We start from the raw sequence: 25,813 nt of genomic DNA, 5'->3' as shown, positions 1-25,813 counted from the left end.
CTGTACCTCTCTTCGTTTTAAGTTTCTGAGCGTGTTTTTAATCCAAACATATCATATCTATATGTTTTTGGAATCAGGAACCGACAAGGAATAAGATGAAAGTGTTTTTAAATTGATTTCGAAAATTTAATTTTGATCATAATTTTTATATATTTAATTTTCAGAGCTTGTTTTTAATCCAAATATAACATATTTATATGTTTTTGGAATCAGGAAATGATGAAGAATAAGATGAACGTAAATTTGGATCGTTTTTTTTTTACAATTTTCAGATTTTTAATGACCAAAGTCATCAATTAATTTTTAAGCCACCAAGCTGAAATGCAATACCGAAGTCCGGCCTTCGTCGAAGATTGCTTGGCCAAAATTTCAATCAATTTGATTGAAAAATGAGGGTGTGACAGTGCCGCCTCAACTTTTACAAAAAGCCGGATATGACGTCATCAAAGACATTTATTGAAAAAAAGAAAAAAACGTCCGGGTATATAATTCCCAGGAACTCTCATGTAAAATTTCATAAAGATCGGTCCAGTAGTTTAGTCTGAATCGCTCTACACACACACACGCACAGACAGACAGACAGACACACACCACGACCCTCGTCTCGATTCCCCCTCTACGTTAAAACATTTAGTCAAAACTTGACTAAATGTAATAAAAAAAAGAAAGCTTCACACATTACTGCATAACATAACAGCTTTTTGATACAAATGTCTTTTAATGTCGTCTGTTTTGTAACATACAATAGCAATGAGATAACTGAACGGAAACATATAAATGTGAATAACATTTGCCCATGCATGTTAAACTATAATGAAAAGCGAAGCATGGTATGATCTTCATTAAGGCTTGTCTCACTGCTGAGTCTAGCTAAGCCATGACCAAAACCAGTGCGGGTTGCCCATGTGTGTGTGTGTGTGTGTGTGTTAGAGAGAGCATTAGTGGAATTTTAACAGATTGACATTAAACTTGTCCTTATTACCAAGCCCACACAGCGTAGAGAGAGAGAGAGAGAGAGAGAGAGAGAGAGAGAGAGAGAGAGAGAGAGAGAGAGAGAGAGAGAGAGAGAGAGATAATCAGAAAGACAGATTGAGCGTGCGTGCATGCGTGCGGGTATGTTTATGTTCTGTTCGTCTGTCTGTCCATACACATACTTCGTTGTGCTACTGTGGAAAAAGGGAACCACAAAATACGCGAACAAAGATATTTGCGTGTGTGATGAAAGTAACAACTAACTATGACAAAAAGGACTCTTCTTGCAAATTGACAATGGTTTGTTTATCCAGTGAATAAAGAAAGGGAGAAAGAAAACGCATTCACATACAAGGTCTAATTCTCCCCTTCAAAAGCAAAGCAGCAGATACATTGTTTTTATTTAGATGTTCTTCTTCTTCTTTAGCGTTCCAGAATTTTCTGGTTACGTGTGAGCTCGTTTGCCCATTTGGGTTCCCCAAACTATACTCTGAGAGCATAGTCAGCTTCACTCTGCTTTCGTTGAGTAGGCATGCTGGGTAATTTCGTGTTTCCATAACCCACCAAACTCTGACATGGATTACAGGATCTTTTCTGTGCGCACTTGGTCTTGTGCTTGCGTGTACACACGAAGGGGGTTAAGTCACAAGCAGGTCTGCACATAAGCTGACCTGGGAGATCGGAAAAATCTCCACTCTTAACCTACCAGGCGGCAGCGACCGGGATTTGAACTCACGACCTCCCGATTAGGAGGCCGACGTCTTACCACCACGCCACTGCGTCCGTCGTTTTTAGATGTTCAAATATGAATCTGAGTTTTAGTGAAACCTAAACCTTATCATAGGTTTTCATACGAAAGTATCCTATTAGTGAAATGCATCAAATTTATGAACTAAAATATATATCTCATAAACATAAACAGACAGAAGGGGAGAAAAGGAAAATTAACATATGTGATAAATACAAAAGGAGGAAAACATTAACTTACACACACATTAATGAAAGCATTTGTTAAAAAATTGCTCAATCAAAACTCTGTGCTTCAAACAGAAAATACATGTATTCAACTGTCATCACTTTGAGAGATAACATATGTTCAAGTTTATTATGAGTTATTTCTAATATGCTGACTGTTAGCAAATGATAACAGGCATGTCGAGAAAAAAGATATCAAGCATGAGCCTTTTAGGCGAATGCTGATATCGTTTGTGAGACATGACTGTTATCATTTGCTAACAGTCAGCATATTAGAAATAACGGTTTTATTACCGTTTAATTCGACCAAAACAAATTTCGAAGCGACCCCGCGAATTAGACAGAACAGCCGCAATGGGAACTTGAGCGCTCCTACCTGATTATGCCTGTCAGTCAAAGAATTCTCGTGACCTGGGTCAGCCAATCAGAGTAATACTCCTGACGTGATGAATATTCACAGATCAAATGCGTTTGACACACAACAATCTCACAAGATAAACCATGTTGAACATGCGTTTCGGTTGCTTCGCTTTTTCTTGTTGAATAGAGAGAGACAGATTTAGAACCGACTCAAGACGGATGGGAAATGACGTAAATATACATTTGACGTAACGCGAGTGACGCAATTTCACTTGATTTTCCGAACTTAGGTAATTTAGATTTCAAGTGAGCGGGTCGGCATTTCACACTCAGAGGATGGGCGGTACCTTGCTGTTCCGTAAAGCACCCACCGACAAAACTCGCTTATCGGTATTTTTTTAGATAAAGAGAGTATTATCTGACAGCATTTGAAGTGTCATTCTGTAGAATAAATCACGCTGATATTGTTGATTTCCATTTTTACTTTGTTTTGTCAATTTTTAGCTTGATATACAAAAAGGGTCCCTGCCTGAACGTTATAACATTTAACATGTCACCTAGAATCCGTCCTGATTGGTCAAAAAGCCATATGGGGCACTGAATTGGTAATAATAATGCATAAGGTACACAAGGTCTTTTATTTACATCTTCATCATAATATAATTCAATTCAACACTTTAATTGAACAGTTCAGTTGAAAAGAACAAGAACCTATTAAATTACTAACACACTCATATGCCAATATGTTTTGGCACCTCGTTTTCTTAAATAACCTTGAATTCTAATGCAGTCACTTTCAACAATAATGGCAGTATTCTTAAATATTATTGTCAGTTGTGCTTTACTGAATACTTGCCTTCTCTGCATAACAATGTCAGCTGTAAAATTCATTCAGCAAAAAACTCTCCTTATGCACAAAACATCTTTCTTTCTTTCTTTATTTGGTGTTTAACGTCGTTTTCAACCTTTCAAGGTTATATCGCGACAGGGAAAGGGGGGGGGGGGGGGGGGGGGGGGGGATAGAGCCACTTGTTAATTGTTTCTTGTTCACAAAAGCACTAATCAAAAAATTGCTCCAGGGGCTTGCAACGTAGTACAATATATGACCTTACTGGGAGAATGCAAGTTTCCAGTACAAAGGACTTAACATTTCTTACATACTGCTTGACTAAAATCTTTACAAACATTGACTATATTCTATACAAGAAACACTTAACAAGGGTAAAAGGAGAAACAGAATCCGTTAGTCGCCTCTTACGACATGCTGGGGAGCATCGGGTAAATTCTTCCCCCTAACCCGCGGGGGGTATGCACAAAACAGGCAGGCTGTTGATTTGTTGTATGTGTCCAAGGTGAAGGATGGTCTCACCATGTGTCAAAATCCTGGACACATCTGTGACAGTTTACACGATGGTTTACACTTCTTCTTCTTTGTTCATGGGCTAAAACTCCCACGTTCACTCATGTTTTAGCACGAGTGTATTTTTACGTGTATGACCGTTTTTACTCCGCCATTTAGGCAGCCATACGCCGCTTTCGGAGGAAGCATGCTGGGTATTTTCATGTTTCCATAACCCACCGAACTCTGACATGAATTACAGGATCTTTTCCGTGCGCACTGGTCTTGTGCTTGCGTGTACACACGAAGGGTGATAAGGCACAAGCAGGTCTGCACATAAGTTGACCTGGAAGATCGGAAAAATCTCCACCCTTAACCCACCATGTGGCAGCGGCCGGGATTTGAACTCACGACCTTCCGATAAGGTGGCCGATGTCTTACTACTACGCCCGTCCGATTGTTTACAGGAGAAGGACGGTATCTTAGAAGTGTACTGTTTTATGGACTGGCCTGAGAAATGTACAAACGATTTACTATGCCCATTATCAGAAAAGGATACTGCATATAATTGTAAGTACATGTACATGAATGTATATATTTATGCACTCAAAATGGGAAATGGTATGCTTGAACTAAAACTGCTCAAGAAGAATCTGTGACAAGCTACTGTAAGTAATAACATACTGTCTTCTTCATGGCAACAGCTGTTTTTTCAAAACGCTTTCATACAAATCTTAATTAAGACTTGGCAGTACATTGTACATGTACTTTCTTCATAAGATGCACACCCACACACACTTCTGCTACTTTTGCCTGATTAGTAATAATAACCTGAGAATCTCAAAGCCACAATAATAAATAACCTGAGAATTCCAAAGCCATAAACATACAGTTAATGAAGACTTTCACACGCAAAGGAAAAAGTTACAGCGGCTAATAAAAAGCAGCATGCTGCCCGTACATTAACTTCACATCAGCAATATCATGTAAGGCTGTGTAGAAAGTATTCCTTGTACCAAAAGAATTACTGAAAAATCTCCTTCTTCAACTCTGATTACGAATGTGACATGTGATATGAACTCATAATCTGACAGGCAAATGAAGGTGAAACAATTGAATCAAAAACATGGGATTCTGTGCAAGGGAGTCACAAACTGTGGTCTCTCCCTTTCTTAACCATTTGATCAAAAGGCACACTTTAGTAATTCCATCGATGGCAAATGAAAATCCAATAAATGTATAACCTCTGTAAGCACCTACATTAAGAGGTCTTCACGTCAACCGGAAATGTTTAGAATATTTCTGGCTTTTGTATGAACATTCTGGTAAAGCAATCCCAATCTGTCTGGCTTTAAAATTGTTGCCAAAGGACATTTGTATGGATAGTGTCATCAATGTTCATCCTGAGCATTTTTCTATCAAAATCATGTATAAACCATGTTCAAAAATATATCTTAACAAGACTGAACACACACTGTCTTTTAAATAAACCCTGAGATAAGCCAAACAAGAGGTCTGTACAAAACACAAACGCGTGCACAGACACATACGTTGTAATGTTTACAATTCCCATCACAGAACAGTAACGTTATTCGTTCTTCTTCTTCGTTCATGGGCTTAGACTCCCACGTTCACTCATTATCTTAGCACGAGTGGAATTTTACGTGTATGACCGTTTTTACCCCGCCATTCAGGCAGCATACGCCTATTTCGAGGGAGGAATGCTGGGTATTTTCGTGTTTCTATAACCCACCGAACTCTGACATGGATAATAGATCTTTTCCGTGCGCACTTGGTCTTGTGCTTGCGTGTACACACAAAGGGGGTTAAGTCACAAGCAGGTCTGCACATAAGTTGACCTGGGAGATCGGAAAAATCTCCACTCTTAACCCACCGGGCGGCAGCGACCGGGATTCGAACTCACGACCTCCTGATTAGGAGGCCGATGTCTTACCACCACGCCACTGCGCCCGTCTGTTATTCGTTCATTTAATATTATTGGACTATGTCAAATGCTTCTTTCCTGAACCACAACCCTGAGAGGTTCATTCAGATAGTGAGTTAGTTTTTTTCCACACCGAAAACAGCACAGAAAATCTCACATCAATCAATCAATCAATCAATGAGTCTTATATCGCGCATATTCCGTGGGTACAGTTCTAGGCGCTCTGCAGTGATGCCGTGTGAGATGAAATTTTATACGGCCAGTAGATTGCAGCCATTTCGGCGCATATTTACCTTTCACGGCCTATTATTCCAAGTCACACGGGTATAGGTAGACAATTATTAACTGTGCCTAAGCAATTTTGCCAGGAAAGACCCTTTTGTCAATCGTGGGATCTTTAACGTGCACACCCAATGTAGTGTACACGGGGGGAGGTTCGGACACCGAAGAGAGTCTGCACACAAAGTTGACTCTGTGAAATAAATTTCCGCCGAACCTGGGATCGAACTCACGCTGACAGCGGCCAACTGAATACAAATCCAGCGCGCTACCAACTGAGCTATATCACATGAGCACACAGACAGCATATAAGTTAAACGAGAATTGCCTTTTTTCATTTCTTCAACCAGTTTCCGAGAGACTGTTGTGCAACTGAAGAATTTCTGGCTGAATTCTGTGAGTTCTGATTGCTTCCTTCTGACACCCATTGGCTAAAGATGGCCTCCATTTTCTGGCGTGATGCTGGGTTTCCGTTGTTAACAGTGGGAAGGATTTTCTTTGGACGAAGGAACTGTACAAAGCGCTTCATCTCAAGGAAACTACTGTGCTCGCTGTATGGCACTCCTGAAAAACAAACAGAAAAATGTTCCCTGTAAATTGAAATCAACATCTGCAAAATCTACTCAGCAGATATTATGTTATTGTTAGTTCAAAAGAATTTCTTTCAAAGCTGTCAGTTTGCAATACCAAGTATACCCAGGCAGGCAGTCATGCTTCAGTGACAAGCAACAAACAAAATTTGAAAATAAACAGTTAACTGATTTTGTTTACATAAACGATAAATCGATTCTGTTTACGTGGACACACAGTGATAAAATATACTCTTGCTACATCCAATACAGACACATATACACACACTCTCTCTGACTCATGTATGCATTATCCCCACCTCCTTCTTTCTTTCATAGACCGTCTGATCTAGGCACAGACACACACAGTCTGATGGATAAGCTAACACACGCACTCATGCATAGCCCCCTCCCTTCTTCAGTGATGGCACACCTTAAAACAAAACAACAACACTCAATACAGAAGCCAATGATCTCTCCCAACTTAAAGCAAATCCAATCCTACCAAAGAGAGTAATTCCGTTTCGACTGAACTGTGGCCTGATGGTATCCAAGGAAAGAGCCTTGTTGCTATGCGTCCAGCCGGTGGGTTGAAAGGCAAGCACTGATGTGAACTGAGGGCAATGCTGTCGATGTTCCTCCAAACCCTGCCAGAAATAAATTTTGAGGTTCCGCAAAAGCTTTTATGATGCCACAGGACAATTGTTATTTTGGCCTAGAGTGGGGTATACCATAATTAATTAATCAATCAATCAATCAATCAATGAGTCTTATATCGCGCATATTCCGTGGGTACAGTTCTAGGCGCTCTGCAGTGATGCCGTGTGAGATGAAATTTTATACAGCCAGTAGATTGCAGCCATTTCGGCGCATATTTACCTTTCACGGCCTATTATTCCAAGTCACACGGGTATAGGTAGACAATTATTAACTGTGCCTAAGCAATTTTGCCAGGAAAGACCCTTTTGTCAATCGTGGGATCTTTAACGTGCACACCCAATGTAGTGTACACGGGGGGAGGTTCGGACACCGAAGAGAGTCTGCACACAAAGTTGACTCTGTGAAATAAATTTCCGCCGAACCTGGGATCGAACTCACGCTGACAGCGGCCAACTGAATACAAATCCAGCGCGCTACCAACTGAGCTATATCCCCGCCCAAGAACCAATTAAAGACATAGCTGTCTGCACAGTGGGAATTATTTTTTTTATAAATTAGTTTCTTAAAAAGCCATTGGTTACATTTAAAAAATGAATCCATAAAACCAAATCCCACTGTGCTCAGAGAGCACCCAGACTGTTCATATCTTAGTGGGTGACCAAGTGGAGGGATGGTCTTATGTAAAGGCCTGGCAAGATCTGAGACAATGAGCTCAACTGTTTTATGAGCCTTTCATAATCTGAAGGAACAACTCTTACTTAAATCGAAAATTTTAAGAATAAATTTTCATTTGATTAATATACTTACCCAATTCACATACAGCAATTTACTTCAGTTTAGTGCTAGAACGCTGAAAACTACGCTCCACCCTGGTAGGGGGGGAAGTAACCCTAAAAATAGAACAGCCTTGACGGTCACATGACAACGCCAGGTCAAGGTTACCTCCCAACATGCATTGCGCATGCGTGTTCTCGCCGCCATCTTATTCATTCGTTCGAAGCGCCCTTTTATTTTTAGGGACTCCAAAGCGGGGTAGGCGGGAGGGACTTTACTATGTGAATTGGGTAAGTATATTAATCAAATGAAAATTTATTCTTAACATTTTTGATTAAATTACATATCTTATCCCAATTCACACATAGCAGATTGCTAATTAAGGTGGTGGGGTGCTCACCTATGAGCTAGGCAACAATTGCCCTGCTGCTACCATCGCTGGTAGCGCCTTGGTACCGTCCTGTCGCACACTGGAAATGTCGCGCAGGTAATAGTTGATGAAAACATCCTCCGATCTCCAATAGGCAGAATGGAGGACCTCAGATAATCTTCCTGACCTCAGCACAGCTAAGGAGGATCCCCAGGATCTTGCCTCATGCGTCCTTGCCGACGTTGGAGGGAGAACTGACTGCCCCGAGCTGCTAACCAAGATAAGTGATTAGCTACCTGCATAGAACGCGGGGAGACAGAACTGACCTGATTCTCCGCGCACCATTTAACCCAAGCTGTCCAATGTGAAGCGTACACTGAGCTCGAAGAAGTCCTGTGCGCTTTTTGAACCAAATCCAGTGTCCCGTCCGAGGCACCCGACCGACGCAGGGATCTTCTCACAGTCTCCATGCGTGAAGGAGCAGGGACTGTGGGTTCTCGTGCTGAATGCCGGTGCGTGGTTGCAGTAATTCTCCCTTTTCCAGGTTTAGAGGAATGGGAGGACCTTCTGCTAAGCGGAGGAGATCCGGAAACCAATGCTGACTCGAACACATTGGAGCGACTAGAATCAGGGATGGCCGTTCCAACTCTGCTTTCCTCAGCACTTTTCCGAGAAGTTGGAATGGTGGGAAAGCATAAGCTGTGAGTCCTGTCCAAACGACTTCCGGTGCATTCACTTTCCAGGCTTCCGGGTCCGGAAACAGGGATATGAACACTGGTAGCCTCCTTGAGAACCGGGTTGCAAACAGATCGACTATCGGTTTGTCCACCTGCACCCAAAGCCGCTAGAGAGCGTGGTGGGTGATTGTCCACTCCGTGTGGAGTACTTTCGAGGATCGACTGAGCGAGTCTGCCAAAACATTCAGTTTTCCCGGCAGATATTTTGCTGATAACGTGATCTGATGCTGGTGACACCACTTCAGAATTTGGCATGCTTTAAGTAAAAGCGTGAGAGAGCGGGAACCGCCCTGTTTGTTTATGTAGGCTGCAACAGTTGTATTGTCTGTATGAAGACGAACATGCTTGCCTGCCACCAGCGATAGAAAGCTCTGGAGACCGTGGGCTACAGCCTCTAACTGGAGCACATTGATGTGTGAGAGGGCTTGGCCTGTTGTCCACGTGCCTGAGGCTGTGTGGTGAGAAAGATGCGCACCCCAGCCTGATAGGGAAGCGTCTGTGAACAAATCCTCCTCTGGAGGAGGGGGAGTGATGAGGACTCCCTTTGAGATCCATGGTTTTAGCCACTGCTCTGTGGTCTGCTGAAACCAGCTTTCTAACTGAACCGAGACCTGCCATCCCTGGGAGGAGGGGTTCCAACTCGAATTCAAAGCTGTCTGAAATGGCCTCTTGTGCACTCTCCCCAAAGGGACAAGTGTGGCCATAGATTCCATTTGACCGAGCACTGAAGCCAGCGCCTTGACCGGAGCTTGCTTCTGTGAAGCTAAAGATCTCAAAAGATTTTGCAGTTTGTCTATCCTCCTCTGTGAGGGGCGAACTGACCAATCTACCGTATCGAACCTCATGCCCAGGTACGTGAAGGTCTGGGATGGCGTAAGTTCCGATTTGGTTTGGTTTACCGAGAAACCCAACTCGTGGGCTTGACACAGAACAAGCCGAGTATGGGCGCTGCACGCTTCTCGATCCTGATGAAGGATAAGCCAGTCGTCAAGGTAAGCTCTGAGACGTACGCCTTGCTGCCTGACTAGGGCGCACAGCTGGCGTACCACCATCGTGAAAATCCAAGGAGCGAGAGATAGGCCGAAGGGAAGGGCCCTGAACTGGAACATTTTCTCTCCCCACCGAAATCTCAGCCATTTCCGGTCTGATGGGTGCATGAGGATATGAAAGTATGCGTCAGTCAGGTCGATCGACGTCACCCAGTCCCCCGGCCTGAGCGCGTCTCTGATTGATGCTGGTGTCTCCATTGTGAACTTGATTTGTCTCAGAAATCTGTTCAGAGGAGACAAATCTAAAACTGGGCGCCAGCCCCCTGAAGCCTTCGGTACCACGAAAATTCTCCCATGGAAACCTGGGGAGTTGTGATCCGTTACTTCTTCTATCGCCTCCTTCTGTATCAGAGACAAGACTTCAGTTTGTATCGCCATTTTTGCTTCCAGTTTGACGGGAAACTTGAACAACGGTGGAACTCTGGTTAAGGGAGCCTTCTCCTCCTTCCAGAGTAGTCTGAACCCCGAACGCACTATACCCACTATCCACTGACTGTTTACCTTTAGTAACCAAAGAGTAAGGGACCGTGACAGGCCGCCTGCCACCAAAGGAGTGGTGGTTGCATGGGCTAGTGGTTCGGGGTCGCATCATTGGAGGTGTGCTTTGCGTCCCGACCCCCTTGAATTGCCGAAAGACGGCTTCTTCTTAGGGTAAGGCGCGCCTCTTCCCCGTCGTCGTGAAAAAGAGCTGGCTTGTGTTGACCTGCCCCTATTCACCAAAGAGGCGGAAGGTTTAGGCGGTCCGTAGCTCTTGCTCTGAGGCTTAGGAAAGCCGTGTTGCGCTATCTTGGCTATAGCTAAATCCCGATCGTCCCGGGTTTGCTTGTGAAGCGCGTCGAGCGACGGCTGTCCCAACAAGGAACCCTCCGTGAACGGGGATAACTTGAGAGCCTCAAGCGTGGCTTTGTCTTGGATCCTGGAACCCGAGAGAAACGCTGACATGCGCGTGTGCACCGCGTGTGCATAAAGATGCGCAGAAAGACGCATTTGTTCGGCTGAAACTTTGGCCAAAGTAGCGAGCAGCGTCGTCACATCCTTTTCGCTCGCGTCCTGTCGAAACTCAAACGGTTCCAAGGACGTAGCGATAGAACGGGAGAGGGACCTGAGTAGCATTTCCGAAAGAGAAGCTAACTCTAGGTTGTATCACCCTTTTTCTTCCAATGCTACAAGAGCGGACTCTGTATAAGGAACAGCTCTGTCCTTACTGTAGCCATCCTCCCTGAGTGTCGCTAAATCAGGTGTAACCGGAAGTGGCGCTCGTGGTAGAGAAAAAGTGTCTAAGAGATTGCGTGGCGCAGAGTTCAAAAATAACTTCCGGGCAGCAGCTTGCCCGACATAAGCGGTTGGCTGTGCGGAGGCTAGCCACGGCTGTGCTAACTCTGGTGCCGGACTGTGCGCTGATAGCAGAGACACTGTGTCCAAAGGCACATATTCCGACCGGGAATTCTTAGCCAGAATCTTAGACATCTCATACGCCACTGAGGGAGATTCACAAAACTTAAAAGTTTGTTTTTCTCCCTGTGTTGAGCGAAAATCTCTGACAGCAGAAGGTGGTGGTGCAGACAAGCTTGTTGCTGACACCACTCCTTCCTCAAAGTATCTTGAAGCTACCTGTGCTGCCAAACCTACTGCATGGGGAAGCTTGTCTGGTGGCCGGAAATTGGGATCTTCATCAGAAAGGGAAGCCCCGTATTCTGATTCTCCTTCCGGCACGGAAGTGCCTACTGGAAATTCACCGCCATATTGACTGTCATAGTCATAGGCAGTGTCATCCGGAAGAGAGGTACCGCGTGAGGCATGTCCTCTACTCGTATCCTCTCTGGAGAGAACTTCCTGCCCCATGGGCGGAAGTGTGGAGAGCTGTGCTAGGGATGCTTTCGTCGAGCAAACCGGCACTTGCGTGTCTCCTGTTGTAAGTACAGGCCCCTGCAAGTCGTGATGCGAGTAAGTCTCCTGCCTTACAACAACTTCCTGCCCCCTGGGCGGAAGAGAATAACGCTGTGCTAGGGATGCTTTAGAGCAAACCGGCATTCGCATGTCTTCCGTTAAGAGTACAGGCCCCTGCGGGTCGTGATGCGAGCAAGCCTCCTGTCTCTTAACAACTTCGCGCACCCGTGGCGAAAGTTTGGACCGCTGTACCAATGTTGCGTCCGTATAGCAAACTGGTACTTGCGTGTCCTCCGATCTAAGTACAGGCCCCTGCAGGTCGTGATGCGAGCAAGCCTCCTGTCTTATCACGGCTTCCGGGCGGGGATGTAGCTCAGTCGGTAGCGCGCTGGATTTGTATCCAGTTGGCCGCTGTCAGCGTGAGTTCGTCCCCACGTTCGGCGAGAGATTTATTTCTCAGAGTCAACTTTGTGTGCAGACTCTCCTCGGTGTCCGAACACCCCCGTGTGTACACGCAAGCACAAGACCAAGTGCGCACGAAAAAGATCCTGTAATCCATGTCAGAGTTCGGTGGGTTATAGAAACACGAAAATACCCAGCATGCTTCCTCCGAAAACGGCGTATGGCTGCCTAAATGGCGGGGTAAAAAACGGTCATACACGTAAAATTCCACTCGTGCAAAAAACACGAGTGTACGTGGGAGTTTCAGCCCACGAACGCAGAAGAAGAATCACGGCTTCCTGCCCGGCGCCGGGCGGAAGTAGGGAACGCCTGTGCGTATCTCCCTGTGGGACAGTCACAGTACCTTGAATGGAGCTGCTGAATCCGGAAGTGGAGGCATGGTGAGGGAAACTCTTTCTGTCTTCACCGGAATGTTGTTCAACGTGAACGTCGGCCGACGTAACAGTGGCTGAAGGCGCTGCCTTAACCCTCAACCGAGAGCGATCGTCTACCGTTCCTGCCTGAAGGGAGAGCAAATGTTCGCTCGCCGAGCGCAATTCTGACGAAAACATGCACCTCATTTGATCGCTAAACGTTGCAAACATTGCTGACAAATCTTCCTTCTCCGATGCTATGCTAGCCTTAACCGGCGCTGACTTGCATTCTTGCTTCAGCGCCGGCATTACCGGACTCTTAGGATTGTCAATTTCTACCGTGAAAGTATTCTGAGAAACTGGCTCGAACACAGTAACTGTAGGTTTAGAACCCTTGGGCTTCTTAGCCGCTTTCTTAGACGGAGACTCTGTATTGGCTACCTGTCTAGAGCTGGGCTTCTTCTTCCCACTGTCCGCCATACTGACGTTAGTCTTGCAGACGAAAGTAAACAAAGACTAACTCGTGGCAAACGAAAGCAAATACGACGAAAGAAAATGGAAAAATCTCACCCTATCTCAGCTAGAAAGCTAAGATACAGACGTAACCAGGGTGTAGACTGCCAAAGAAGCAGTGGGCTAACATAATAGCCCGAGCGTAATCCAAAACACGTCCTTAGACGCTAACGCTGAAGAGTGGAATGAAGATGGCGGCGAGAACACGCATGCGCAATGCATGTTGGGAGGTAACCTTGACCTGGCGTTGTCATGTGACCGTCAAGGCTGTTCTGTTTTTAGGGTTACTTCCCCCACTACCAGGGTGGAGCGTAGTTTTCAGCGTTCTAGCACTAAACTGAAGTAAATTGCTATATGTGAATTGGGATAAGATATGTAATTTAATGTCCTTTTGTCCACAGAAATGTAGCTGCCTGTTTAGTGTGCATTTTTGGATAGTGGTGATATTTGACTAATGATGATAACAGTTTCAATGCAAAGGAGTTTCACTCTGTCACAAAAAAATACATTGTGAGCTGTTCTATCTAAGACTGTGTTTCAGGCATACACCCCCACTAAACAAAACAGAAAACAAACATAAAGGAAACTCAGACACTCTCTCGTCAGACCAAATTGACTCCATATAATTCAATCATGTGTGAAAGCAGAAAACAATGAACAAGCACACGTACGTTTGACATATTTGTTTTACTATGTGGTAAGATAGAGCAATAAAGAGGAGAAAGACACCATGGTTTTACTGCATAGTGTTTTAACCGTCAGAGAGTTCTCTTTCATCTGTGTTCCCCTTATGCAACTATGCTGTTTACAACCAAAAGAACCAAACAGTCACAGCCTTTTGATTTTTCATATATAGCAGCTTTTTTCCCCATTACATGTTTCCGTTTTTTGGCGTTAAAGCTTTATGTTCACCAAAGCCGTCACAGAATTATGTAAAGTCTTTTTTTGTATGCTTTTGTTTCCATTGAAGGAATGTCCACAAGCGAAAAAAAAAAAAAAAAAAAGAACCAAACAGGTAGACGAAGGTCTTTCTGGTGCACAAACACTTAACAGGCAATATAAAATGTGCCAATGCACAACAAAGGCCCTGACACAGTTTGTGAGTCACTGAGTTAACAGGTCAATAACTCTAGTGCTGTCAGATTAAATCTATATGTGTTGCGAAACCAACACTGAAACCTCCTGACCTTAAACTGTCAATACTTGACAACCAAGATCCATCGCAAAAATATTTGGATTGGATTTTGCTTGTCCAAGAGGAATGCAGGGAAATGGTAACCATGTCGCCTGATTCCCTCCTGTGCCCTTGACATTTGAAATTGCAAGCTAAATCCTATGCACAGCTCTCTGTCTTTAAAACAGATATATCCCCAGGGATATTTGGCATCGGAAGTCAGCAAAAACGCCTGAACGTCTTTCAAATCACCAACAACTTTGCAGTCATTTCGGCAGACATTCATAACTTTTTCACTGAGGGGAAAGGTAACACAAGTGTTGGGGTTACCTACAAAATTGACAAGAATTTTATGACCAATGCTGCAAATTTGCCATACAAACAAAACAAATAACATCCCAAACTACCGTGTTTTTTGTTGCTGATTTTTATTTGTAAATTTTTTTTACATACAAAAATATAATACTCTTGATATTGCGACCACCAAGCCATGAACACCCCCCCCCCCCCCCCCTTTGTTTTGTATCTGTCCAACGTATGTACTCTTTTGTGATTTTGTTCCCTTGTCTCCGTCCTGTCATGTAAAGTTTATACATGTGGAGAAAACAAATCCCCAAAAAATAAAAACAAAATAAATAAATAAAGTAACATCCCCCTTGTATCCATAAACTCAGGGTCACTGCATGAGCCTTAACCTTGGTTCTTCCACATTTAGGACCAGTGTAGAACAAAACAAGTCAAGTTTAGATGTGTTTTAAGCCTTGGTGACAGGTTTTATGTTTGACACTTGAAGTTCCATCCAGCGGTAGTCCATCATACTGGGTTTCAATGCAAAAGCTTACATCATTCACAAACTTTGTGTGCTCTAAAGAAAAGGCAAAATAAAACTTTCACTGCCTTATTCCTTTCATCTTGATCTCGGGTTATGCACTCATTGTGTGTGTGTGTGTGTGTGTGTGTGTGTGTGTGTGTGTGTGTGTGTGTGTGTATGTGTGTGTGTGTGTGTGTGTGTGTGTGTGTGTGTGTGTGTGTGTGTGTGCGCGAGCACCTGTGTTTAAGAGAGGGAATCACTACCACAAAATTCACTTATCAGACTTTGCTCAGTTGCCTAACATTTGAGGGGAAAAAAAGAAGAAAAAACCCAAAACAAAAAGACTCTATTTTTAAAAATGAAAGAAATACCAGAAGAGTAGATTGGTTTATTATACAATAACAGCAGCCTTGCTCTAGGCCTACAAAGAGCTCTGCAGACATGGTACAGTGGAACCCTTTGTTGAAGACCTCCAGATTTCAAGACACTCAAAGGCCCCCCCCCCCCCCCCCCCATTTTTTTTTAAGTCTTAAAAAGGGGTGCCCCATGGTACACCACTTCATACTCACTTTAGCATTGAGTTTTCCCATGGGAATAACGTGCACACAGCCATCGTTCCAGTTGAGCGAGATCATGTTTTTCAGCCTGTCGTCCTCGAGACAGTCCAGGACTCTCTTCTTGGCTGACTGAACACACACCTTGCTCTGCAACGCTTCTGCCAGTGCTGTAAACATACAGGTAATAATACAGGTAACAGACATGCAATATCATCAGCACTAAAACTTGTATGTACAGTGGGACCCCCCTTTTAAGACCTCTAAAAATCCCAGAAAATCAAGGTCTTAAAAAGGAGGGAGTCTTAAAATGGAGGTAAATTCAGAGGCTATGAACAGAAAATCTGAAAAATCAAGGTCTTAAAAGGAGGCAGTCTTAAATTGAGGGGTCTTAAAAGGGGGTTCTACTGTAGTGTAGGCTTGACAGACAAGAGGGCATTAACACTGCAACTTTATTATATGAAGTCTTATATCGCGCGCGTATCTCCAGACTCGGACTCAAGGCGCAGGGATCTATTTATGCCGTGTGAGATGGAATTTTTTTACACAATACATCACGCATTCACATCGACCAGCAGATTGCAACCATTTGGGCGCATATCCTACTTTTGACGGCCTATTATTCCAAGTCACACGGGTATTTTGGTGGACATTTTTTATCTATGCCTATACAATTTTGCCAGGAAAGACCCTTTTGTCAATCGTGGGATCTTATAACGTGCACACCCTAATGTAGTGTACATGAAGGGACCTCGGTTTTTCGTCTCATCCGAAAGACTAGCACTTGAACCCACCACCTAGGTTAGGAAAGGGGGGAGAAAACTGCTAACGCCCTGACCCAGGGTCGAACTCGCAACCTCTCGCTTCCGAGCGCAAGTGCGTTACCACTCAGCCACCCAGTCAACTGTAAATTTCACATGGGCTACATCTCCCATAGAAAATCAACAAGTACCCAAACTAATTCTTACATTTTTATTACGTTTCTCCCCATTTTATTGAAGCTCCCTTCTCATTTCAAATTGTATCTGTCATATTCTTACACAACCATGTTTAAAAAAAATTTTTTTTTTAAATAAAACAAAGAGTATGTATTGCAGATATTCTCCTCTACGAGATATTACTCCAGACATGGCCTATGCCAACTGCCCTGGCAATCAAACTGTGATGAAAATCTGGGCAATAACCAGATTTAGCCCAGTGTGTGGTTCACAGTCGCCCTGCATGAATCTCAAACGGTAGCTCTTCTTTCTGTATGTGACGTCACCTCCACAGGGTTAATTGGGCTGTTGGGGTCTATGTCGACCAAAAGAATGGGATTCACTGTAGGTCGAGTTCCTGTAGGTGGATTCTCTGTAAACCTAAGACTTTAAAATTGGCAATCTTGTATACAGGGAATACCACAGGGTGTAGTTCCTGTAGCGTTTTGCTAATATCAATGAAAGTCACGTGATGCTTAGCGACATCGTTAGAATTTGATGTTTTTCGATCTTTTTTTGATATTTCTTAGAAATTCGAGTATGGTTTGCAAGTTTTATTGAAAAACTGCACCCTGTGGGATTCCCTGTATACTAGATTGCCAATGTTAAAGTCTTAGGTATACAGGGAATCCACCTACAGGAACTCGACCTACAGGGAATCCCACTCTTTTGGTTGACATAGACCCCATCAGCGTTAATTGGGGACTGTGCCAAAATCTGAAGACCTCACGAGGACAGCCCAGCGTTAGGACTTTCAGCCTGACACAACCAGCTGAGCGCAAAAGAAGTAAAAGTAAGAATGAATGCGCAAAAGTAAGTTCAGTTTACATTGCATCAGTTAAACATACCAATAAAAATTCTCTCCTTGCCAATGGTGTAGGCGCCACAGACAACCAGCGTGCGTGGTTCCCGCTCCATCGTTTTGAGAGCAGTCGACACAGCACAGTCTATGGCATCCTTCTGAGACGGAAAGGCGTACGCTGGATCACAGTATCTGCACACATAAAGGCAGAGTGTTAAAGGAATGCTGACTGTTTTTAAATGTTTTTCTTTTTACAAAAAAACCAAACCCAAACAGAACAAAAAAACTTGAAAAAAAACCCACCCAAACAGATGTTTTCTTTCAAGGCAAAAAACAAGAGAAACTTGCTTAGAATATGAAAATTGATATGTTTTACACACATGTAAATAGTAATGATTTTAAAACATTTTTAACATATTTCATAGCCAGTTGCAAAGTTCTTGGGACTTATCATGTCTTTGAGGTCAACGACTCTCCCTATCTCTTCTTTAAACACAAATTTAATGCAAACCAGGATAGAGAGAAAAGAAAGCACACAAAAAAAAACCCCACAAAAATGGAATAGAGAAGAAAGAAACATTACGTCGTATCCAAGTACAGCTCATCCACAACAACGTTGACAAGGGGAGGGTACTGCTCCATGCACGCATCGGCACGGAAATCTCCTGTGTGCAGCAACTTTTTGCCATTGGGTAGCTCAAACAGGATGATCACTGCCCCTGGACAACTGCACACAGCACCCCTCAAAAAAGTTAAATACATCTCTTCATTGGGTAGTACACTCCCTTTTTGTCATTCCAAGTTGAAAGATTTTTTTAACAAGAAGAGCAAACGCTCGATCGAGTCACTTTCGCAGTTCTGAATATTATATGAGGCATCAGATGGACAGGAAGAAATTGCTATTCACAACACAATACAGATGTAAATAATTTGATGTAAAGAATAATCCTATAAAGTTTGAATCAAATCCGATGAATAGTTTCAGAGATATGATATTTCAATTTTTTTCCTTCAAGACATACCTGTGACCTTGAAAAAGGTCAAAGGTCACCAAAGCAGACGTCAAAGTGTAGAGGTCACTGGGAGTCACGTTCACATAAAATTTGAGCCCGGTCACTTTTATAGTTTCCGAGAAAAGCCCAACGTTAAGTTGTGTGTTGCCGAACAGAAAAGGCTAGTTATCTCCCTTGTTTTTCTGATAACGTTCGTAAAAGGCTACAGATGTAAATACTTTGATGTAAAGAATAATCCTACAAAGTTTCAATCACATCCGATGAACTTTGTCAAAGATATAAAATGTCTAATTTTTCCTTTGACGCTGACCTGTGACCTTGAAAAAGGTCAAAGGTCAACAAAACCATCGTTAAAGTGTAGAGGTCATTGGAGGTCACGACTAAACAAAATATGAGCCGGATCGCTTTGATAGTTTCCGAGAAAAGTCCAACGTTAAGGTGGTGTCTACGGACGGCCGGCCGGACAGACTAACACTGACCGATTACATAGAGTCACTTTTTCTCAAGTGACTCAAAAATCTGAAACCGAGTCAACATTGAGCAACAAGCGTGTGCGTATTATATCAACCTAAACATACCTCATTGCATCAGTCCTCAAAGAATGCCAACATTTAACTAACATGTTGTCTTTTCCTCAGAATGTCTACATGCATACTTGATTTTGTCAATAAGCACAGCACACAGCCCTGTAATCAAAAAGACATGCTACACCAGGACTCGTGGTCAGCCAGTATATTGCAGCTTAATTAACACCAAGTGATTGCGCGTCATTTGTCAAAACAAATCCCAACTAAAATGTGTTGAACAGATACTGGTGTAGACACATCATGGTTAAATCACTTCAATTATCGCTTTGAGGAACTAGATTGTGGTTCTAGAATCTAATAAAGCAGATACTAAAAAACATCATATACAGTACATCATTAATGACATGTTTTATTTTTTTCATAAACACTAGAAAAAAACACTTCCGGAAAACATTACTTTAAATGCATCTTTACAAGACAATAGTCAACATTACACTTGAAGAGAGTCAATTGGTCCTCAAAATCAATGGTAAAATGATATATTGAAGACATTCTCCTTACATGGGTATGCTATTGTGTGTGTGGAAGTGATGTGATTCAATTTGTTTTGCCTGTACATGACTACATGTAATTTCCAATTGACAATTTTCAGTTTGATTAATTATCAACTACACAATTCACTATTCATCAACAGCTTTTGGCTTACTACATGTTGTGGGTATACAGGCTAGGGGAGATAATGAACAGAAAAAACTGCTCTGAAAGAAATAAGCTTGTACATGTATGTAAAGCATAGCAGTGTGTGTGTGTGTTGTAAATATGATTGTTACACTTGTGATACATGTAATCATATATTGCAGTACACTATGGTGATAAATGTAAGCTTCTTAGCGTGTGAGGATTTGATAGAATTTGTTTTATTATGGCTATTATAGATCTCAGTCAGACATTCATGTTTCTAATCTAATAAACGAGTGCAAATATCCTTCTACAGTTGAACTGGACACGATGTGAATGCTGTATAATGGAGAGAGAGAGAGAGAGAGAGACAGAGAGAGAGAGAGAGAGAGAGAGAGAGAGAGAGAGAGAGAGAGAGAGAGAGAGAGAGAGAGAGAGAGAGAGAGAAGAGAGAGAGTGTGTACATGTGTGTGAGAGAGCAATTGGGTGAGCACATTGTATTTTGCTGTGTGTTAATCACAGTGTGTTGATTGTTCTCAAGCCAGGAAATATTGGCAGTGTAATAAAGTCTTATGTCTCTTACTGGTTGGCCTCCATGAGAGTGAGCCACACACCGGCAACCTGGGTGGGTGTGTTTAACGGCAACCGGTTGACCCAGCGTCTGTCAACACCCACCTGCTTCTCCACAAGGTTGGCTGTCACCTGGAACACACCATTTTTTCTTTGTAACAACAGAGTACATGTAGATTCAGACTACTTTTAAGAATAGCAGCAGCAGCAGCACCCCCCCCCCTCCCCCCAATTTAAGAACACCCCTCTTTTAAGATCCCAGTTTTCCAGATTTTCTGTTCATAACTTCTGTAAATTCACCTCAGTTGTATGACTCCCTTTAAAATCCTGACTTTCTCATAATCAAATTATGGAGGTCTTAACATGGGGATTCTGCTTGAATTACTTCAGCTCCTCACCATTCCCCTCTTCAAGACTGAGCATTGAGGGTCACCATGGGGGGGTCTGTGCACGTGCACGTTGAGGCCAAAAGTGCCATGCACGGTGATCCACGGTGCACGTTACGAAAAAGCTCCATGCACGGTGCACGCCGGACCTCTGTGCACGGTGCACGCTACGAGAATTTCCCCATTCCCATGCACGTTACGTCCAAAAAGCCCATTCCCGGTGCACGTGGTAAAGCATCGCCCCCTCTCAGCATTGGTGAATGGTGATATATTATTATATATATATTTTCACGTAAGAAAAAATGCTGTACCATCATGAAGTTATCATGAACTGAACAGTTTAATGAGGATAAGTCAGGACAAAGAACGAGGAAGAAAAAGAAGAAATAAACTGGACCATCAACATTATTTTCCCTGGAATACTCACTCTAAAATCATGAAATCTAAAAAAAAAAATACACTAAAGCAGCAACACATTGCAAGTAACCAGCATTGTACATATACTTACAGGACTGCAGTACATGGGTTGTGAGAATCGCTTGTTGAGGCCTCGGTAATGGTCATAGTGAAAGTGTGTCAAGACATACGCCTGGCACCCTGTAATCACTCCGTAGCAGAATGCGTCCACTGATATTGCTGTGCCTTCAAAATATCAAATACACACAATCACATCAAAAAAAGAATATGCAATAAGACGTCTATTTCTATCATCCCCGAAGAGAGGAGAGAACTGTGGATAGACATAGGACAACGAGCGGGAAAAATTGTTGATTACAAATGAACCACTAGCGAACGACGAAGAAGAAGAAGAAATGAACCACTGAATTAGAAATGTTGACGTGCTCTCAAATTTGTAAAAAATAATAATAAAAAAATAAATAAAAATTGTAGTTTGCTTAATTCAAATTGTAACAACATCAACAACAGGATCTAAAACTGCGTTCAAGACCAAACCCATATATATATCCACTTACTACGTATTAATAACAAAAATTCACACATGAAACAGACAATCATGCAGATGTCCAAAATACAGTCACACCTCTTTTAGATTTTGTTTAAGTACCTGGCAGTTTCTTGTAAAATGGACACTGACGGCCTGATGTTTTCTGCCAAGGTTTTGAGGTGTTCGTTGAGGATGGTCTTCCTTTTGAAGGTTGGGGTTTAGAAGTTAATCCAAAACCACCGTTACTTCTTTGGACATTACGGGGTGGAGATGGAACTCTCATAAGATTTGCCGTTTCTGAAGCACTTTTGGGAATGGCTGGTTTTCTTTCTGCAGTGGTAGAACCTCCGCTGCGTCTTTTCAAACCAGGTTTTAGAAGTGATGGTGCGAAGTCAAGTCCTGTTTTACTAGATGTATTTGCTGAGTGGCACTGAGGTTTGAAAAATGAAAACAGGGAAGTTTGCTTCTGCATAAAGAATGTGCTTACGGAGGAACTGGCACTGTTTTTAGTGTGGAGGCTTGGTTGGTCTTCTGAAGGCAATGCTTCCATAATCGCAGTTGTCTGATTTGTAGTTGGAGCTTTCAAATTGTCGAGAGCTTCAGATTGCTGAAACAAGCCCCCATTTTGGTGTGCAGCAAAGCCATTTTCGGCCTCCTCTTCATTAAAGTCCTCTTCACTCCGCTCTTCAGCTTCTGCTTCAGATAAGTGGGTTTGCTCTTGTTCACACTCCTCCCTAGCATCATCATCTTCCAACTTTTCCCTTACCACGTCTTCATCGCTGTCGCTATCAGACATAACAATCAGTTTCAGCAGAGGATCAAGCTCCTCTTCCTCAACAGTGCTGCAATTTTTCACAGGCTGGACAGGGGTGGGGGCTTTCTTGCCGCTTGGTGAAAAGTACGACGGAATGCTGCCACTCCCCCCACTGGAGTTTTTCTGACTCCCTACACTCTGGCTTTGACTGAGGCTTTGTCCAATTCCTGAACACGTTTTTCTTGAAGATGGAGATGATGACTTTTGCCTGGGTTGACTGGCTGGCTTCTTGGACTCCTGAGATTTCTGAATGGCAACTTTTGGTCCAGGAGTGGAATTGCAAAGAGAACTTGGTGATGGGCTGCCAGTCTCTGCCAAGAAACAATGATGTGAAACTGAACGATAACTGGTCTCAAACAATGAGCGAGAGAGAGAGACTCAGAGAGAAAGAGAGAGAGAGAGAGAGAGAGAGAGAGAGAGAGAGAGAGAGAGAGAGAGAGAGAGAGAGAGAGAGAAACATTGAAACATTGAACTTTATTACAGGAAAGATAGCATTAGGTCCGTAGGACCTTTCTTACTGTTACAGCTAGTCCTGATCTAAGCAAAATGGTTATAATCGAAATGGGAATACATAGGAACAAACTTTTTATGATGAAACGCAGACACACGCAATAATAGTAATATAAGAATAAGATCATTTTTTACCGACATGTGATATACAGATATCACAATACGGGCAGTACAACCATACATTATCAGAACACACACACACATATATATACACGCACACACACACAGAAGATCAACTAACTTATAAGGCAAGCCAACATAACACGACACACTAACCAAATAAAGGATCAGGTAGCAAAGTAAAAAAAAAAAAAAAAAAAAAAAAAGAAACGTTCATGACCTAATATATACCATCTTAGATTATGAAGGAATCACCATGCCAATATAAAATGCAGTAATACTATCTTAGATACTAGAAGGAGTAATACACGAGAATGTATTCTTATCACACCAAGTTGACGCAAGACACATACATGCACATTTTCAGAAGGATAAAAGGCACACATACGTTTGAGCAACCAGGCACATTACATTAAAGTGATGTTTGAATGTATTTTTGCAGATGTGTTTTGAATGTTTTAAGGTTACTGGTCGATTTTAAGCATGTAGGTAGGGAGTTCCAGACATAAGCTCCCGAGTATGAAAGACTAGTTTTAAATATGTCAATGCGTGGCTTCGGGCAGGCCAGATTATGCTTGAAAGTGGAATACCGAGAAGGTGTTGATTGAAACAAGTGAGTTAGATATTCGGGTGCTCGGTCATGTAGGATCTTGTGCATGAAAACTGATTTATTAAATAAATAAGCGAGAGAGAGAGAGGGGGGGGAGAGGGAGAACGAGCGAGAGATCAAATACAATTTTATTTTACGAGGGTCGTGACATTAACATTACAAACAAGGTTTTTTTCAACTAGCCCTTGCCCAGAGAGGGACAACTCTAATTTATAACATAAACATGGACTTACACACACGCAATATAAAAAAAGCAACAACAACAAAAATTATAAGAATATGTACACATTAAACTAAGGCTATACACAAATAGTAAGGATTATAACCTACATGTACAGAGAGAGAGAGAGAGAGAGAGAGAGAGAGAGAGAGAGAGAGAGAGAGAGAGAGAGAGAGAGAGAGAGAGAGAGAGAGAGAGAGAGAGAGAGAGAGAGAGAGAGCAGGGATGGTGGGAGGAGGGGCCTGGCAAAAGGGTGACTGAGTAAGAAGGAAAACCATGAAAAATTCAACTCTTTGCTAATAACTTACCTAACATTTTATTTAAACAAAAAGGACATGAATGATTTAGATGAATTTGCATGCTTGGGATCTCTATATTAGCAACTGCTTAAAGTTCAACTTCAAAACAAAGCACAGATTACCAGCAGAAAGTGACATCAATGTTACCCTACCTTTAAGGACAGCAGGACTGTCACTAGGGCTGACTTGGCCGGCTAGACGCAATGCCAACACGGAGTGTGTGTATCGACGATAGTGACTGGGGATGGTGCTGTCACACATCAAGCCTGCCGGACATTCTGAAATTTTAAATAACACCCATGCATGAGTAAAAACAACCAAGTCCAAAGGAAAAGATTAATTCTGAACCTAGTAAATAGTAGTATAATGACCACTTTTGATTGGTCACTTTTGGTGGTTGTTATTGACAGGTTCAACTAAATATATATAATAGTAAGATTTAGTTAAATTGTGAAACAGTTCTCTGAAACACAGAACAAAATCCAGCCCTATATAATATTATATCATGGGTTCATAAATAGGTGAACATGGAGGTTTTTTTTCTTCATTAAAAGTTTGTACTTGTACTTTGTAATGCTGACAGCTTGAATGTAGTACAGAAGCAGAAAATAATCAACTTAATTCAGCATCAGTATATTCTTTAGAACTTTACATGTTATATTTAATACCCTCTTTTGCTTTGAGTGGAATGTCCATGCATTCCATGGTGTGCCAGTTTGGAGACTGTCCGACCAGCGCACGAAATGGCATCTGGCAAAAAGGACAGCGGTTGTCTCTGGTGCTGTCATCATTTGTACACTTGTCTTCCACTTCCAGTCCTGCTGCTTTTCCATCGCCAGAAGGTAATTCTGGCAATTTTGGCCCTCTTTTTCCCTTTAATGAAGCCACTGGGGATACATGAATTTCACTTCTGAGTGATCTTTGCTGTAGTTTGTTTGAAGAAGAAAGGTTTGAACCATTCTGGGCTGGAAGATTTGTTTGTGAATGGCTCAATGTCTTTGGATCTGAAGGTGTGTCCAACAATTGTTCAGATACATTTTGTCTTGACCTTGAAGTTCCTGATGTTTTGGGAATAACGCAGTCATCTTTTTTTCTTTTTTCATTTGCTAAAACTGTTTCAGTGGTCAAGTCTATAGTTACTGGTTCTACAACAGTGCTGCCATTTTCTCTAAAAGTAAGACTGTTTTTCTGCAAGTCCGTTTCCACTGGTTTTATTGAGGATATTCCAAGTCTATCATTCTCGTCTTTTCTTGTCTGAGAGGACACCTTACATTGTGTCTGATTAAGTTGTAGACTCTTGCGGCTGCTGCTGTCCCTACTTCTCCTTTTTGTAGTACTACTACCAGTACAAGACGATTTCTTGCTGGACTTTTTCAGGTTTTTGTTGGCACTGTGTCCCTCTAGCTCTTCACATGCTGTACTTGTGTGGTCATCCTCTTTTGAAGTTTTCATACGTTTGAGTGTTCTGAAATCCTGGAAATCTTCGTCGTTGCTCTCCATATTCACAGATCAAACTGTCAACAACAGTTATGTTGGGTTGCACAACTTCTGGCGCCTT

The 25,813-nt window shown here is 42.5% G+C and overlaps 1 protein-coding gene across 1 annotated transcript; it reads right to left on the bottom strand.

The window, feature by feature from the left end:
* Nucleotides 1-698: 698 nt before the first annotated feature.
* On the bottom strand, nt 699-25,810 carry LOC138982230 (DNA cross-link repair 1A protein-like). Its single transcript, XM_070355465.1, has 10 exons — nt 24,924-25,810; nt 24,408-24,533; nt 21,803-22,807; nt 21,245-21,378; nt 20,364-20,482; nt 18,146-18,289; nt 17,609-17,754; nt 15,799-15,953; nt 6,945-7,086; nt 699-6,434 (listed from the first exon to the last, which is right to left on the bottom strand). Exons 1-10 carry the CDS (start codon nt 25,753-25,755, stop codon nt 6,205-6,207), a joined length of 3,033 nt encoding a protein of 1,010 aa, XP_070211566.1. The 5' UTR covers nt 25,756-25,810; the 3' UTR covers nt 699-6,204.
* Between the last annotated feature and the right edge of the window lie 3 nt (nt 25,811-25,813).

This window comes from Littorina saxatilis, linkage group LG12 (assembly GCF_037325665.1).
Source record: "Littorina saxatilis isolate snail1 linkage group LG12, US_GU_Lsax_2.0, whole genome shotgun sequence".
Lineage (NCBI taxonomy): Eukaryota > Metazoa > Mollusca > Gastropoda > Littorinimorpha > Littorinidae > Littorina > Littorina saxatilis.
This window is presented reverse-complemented; position numbering and strand designations above follow the sequence as displayed.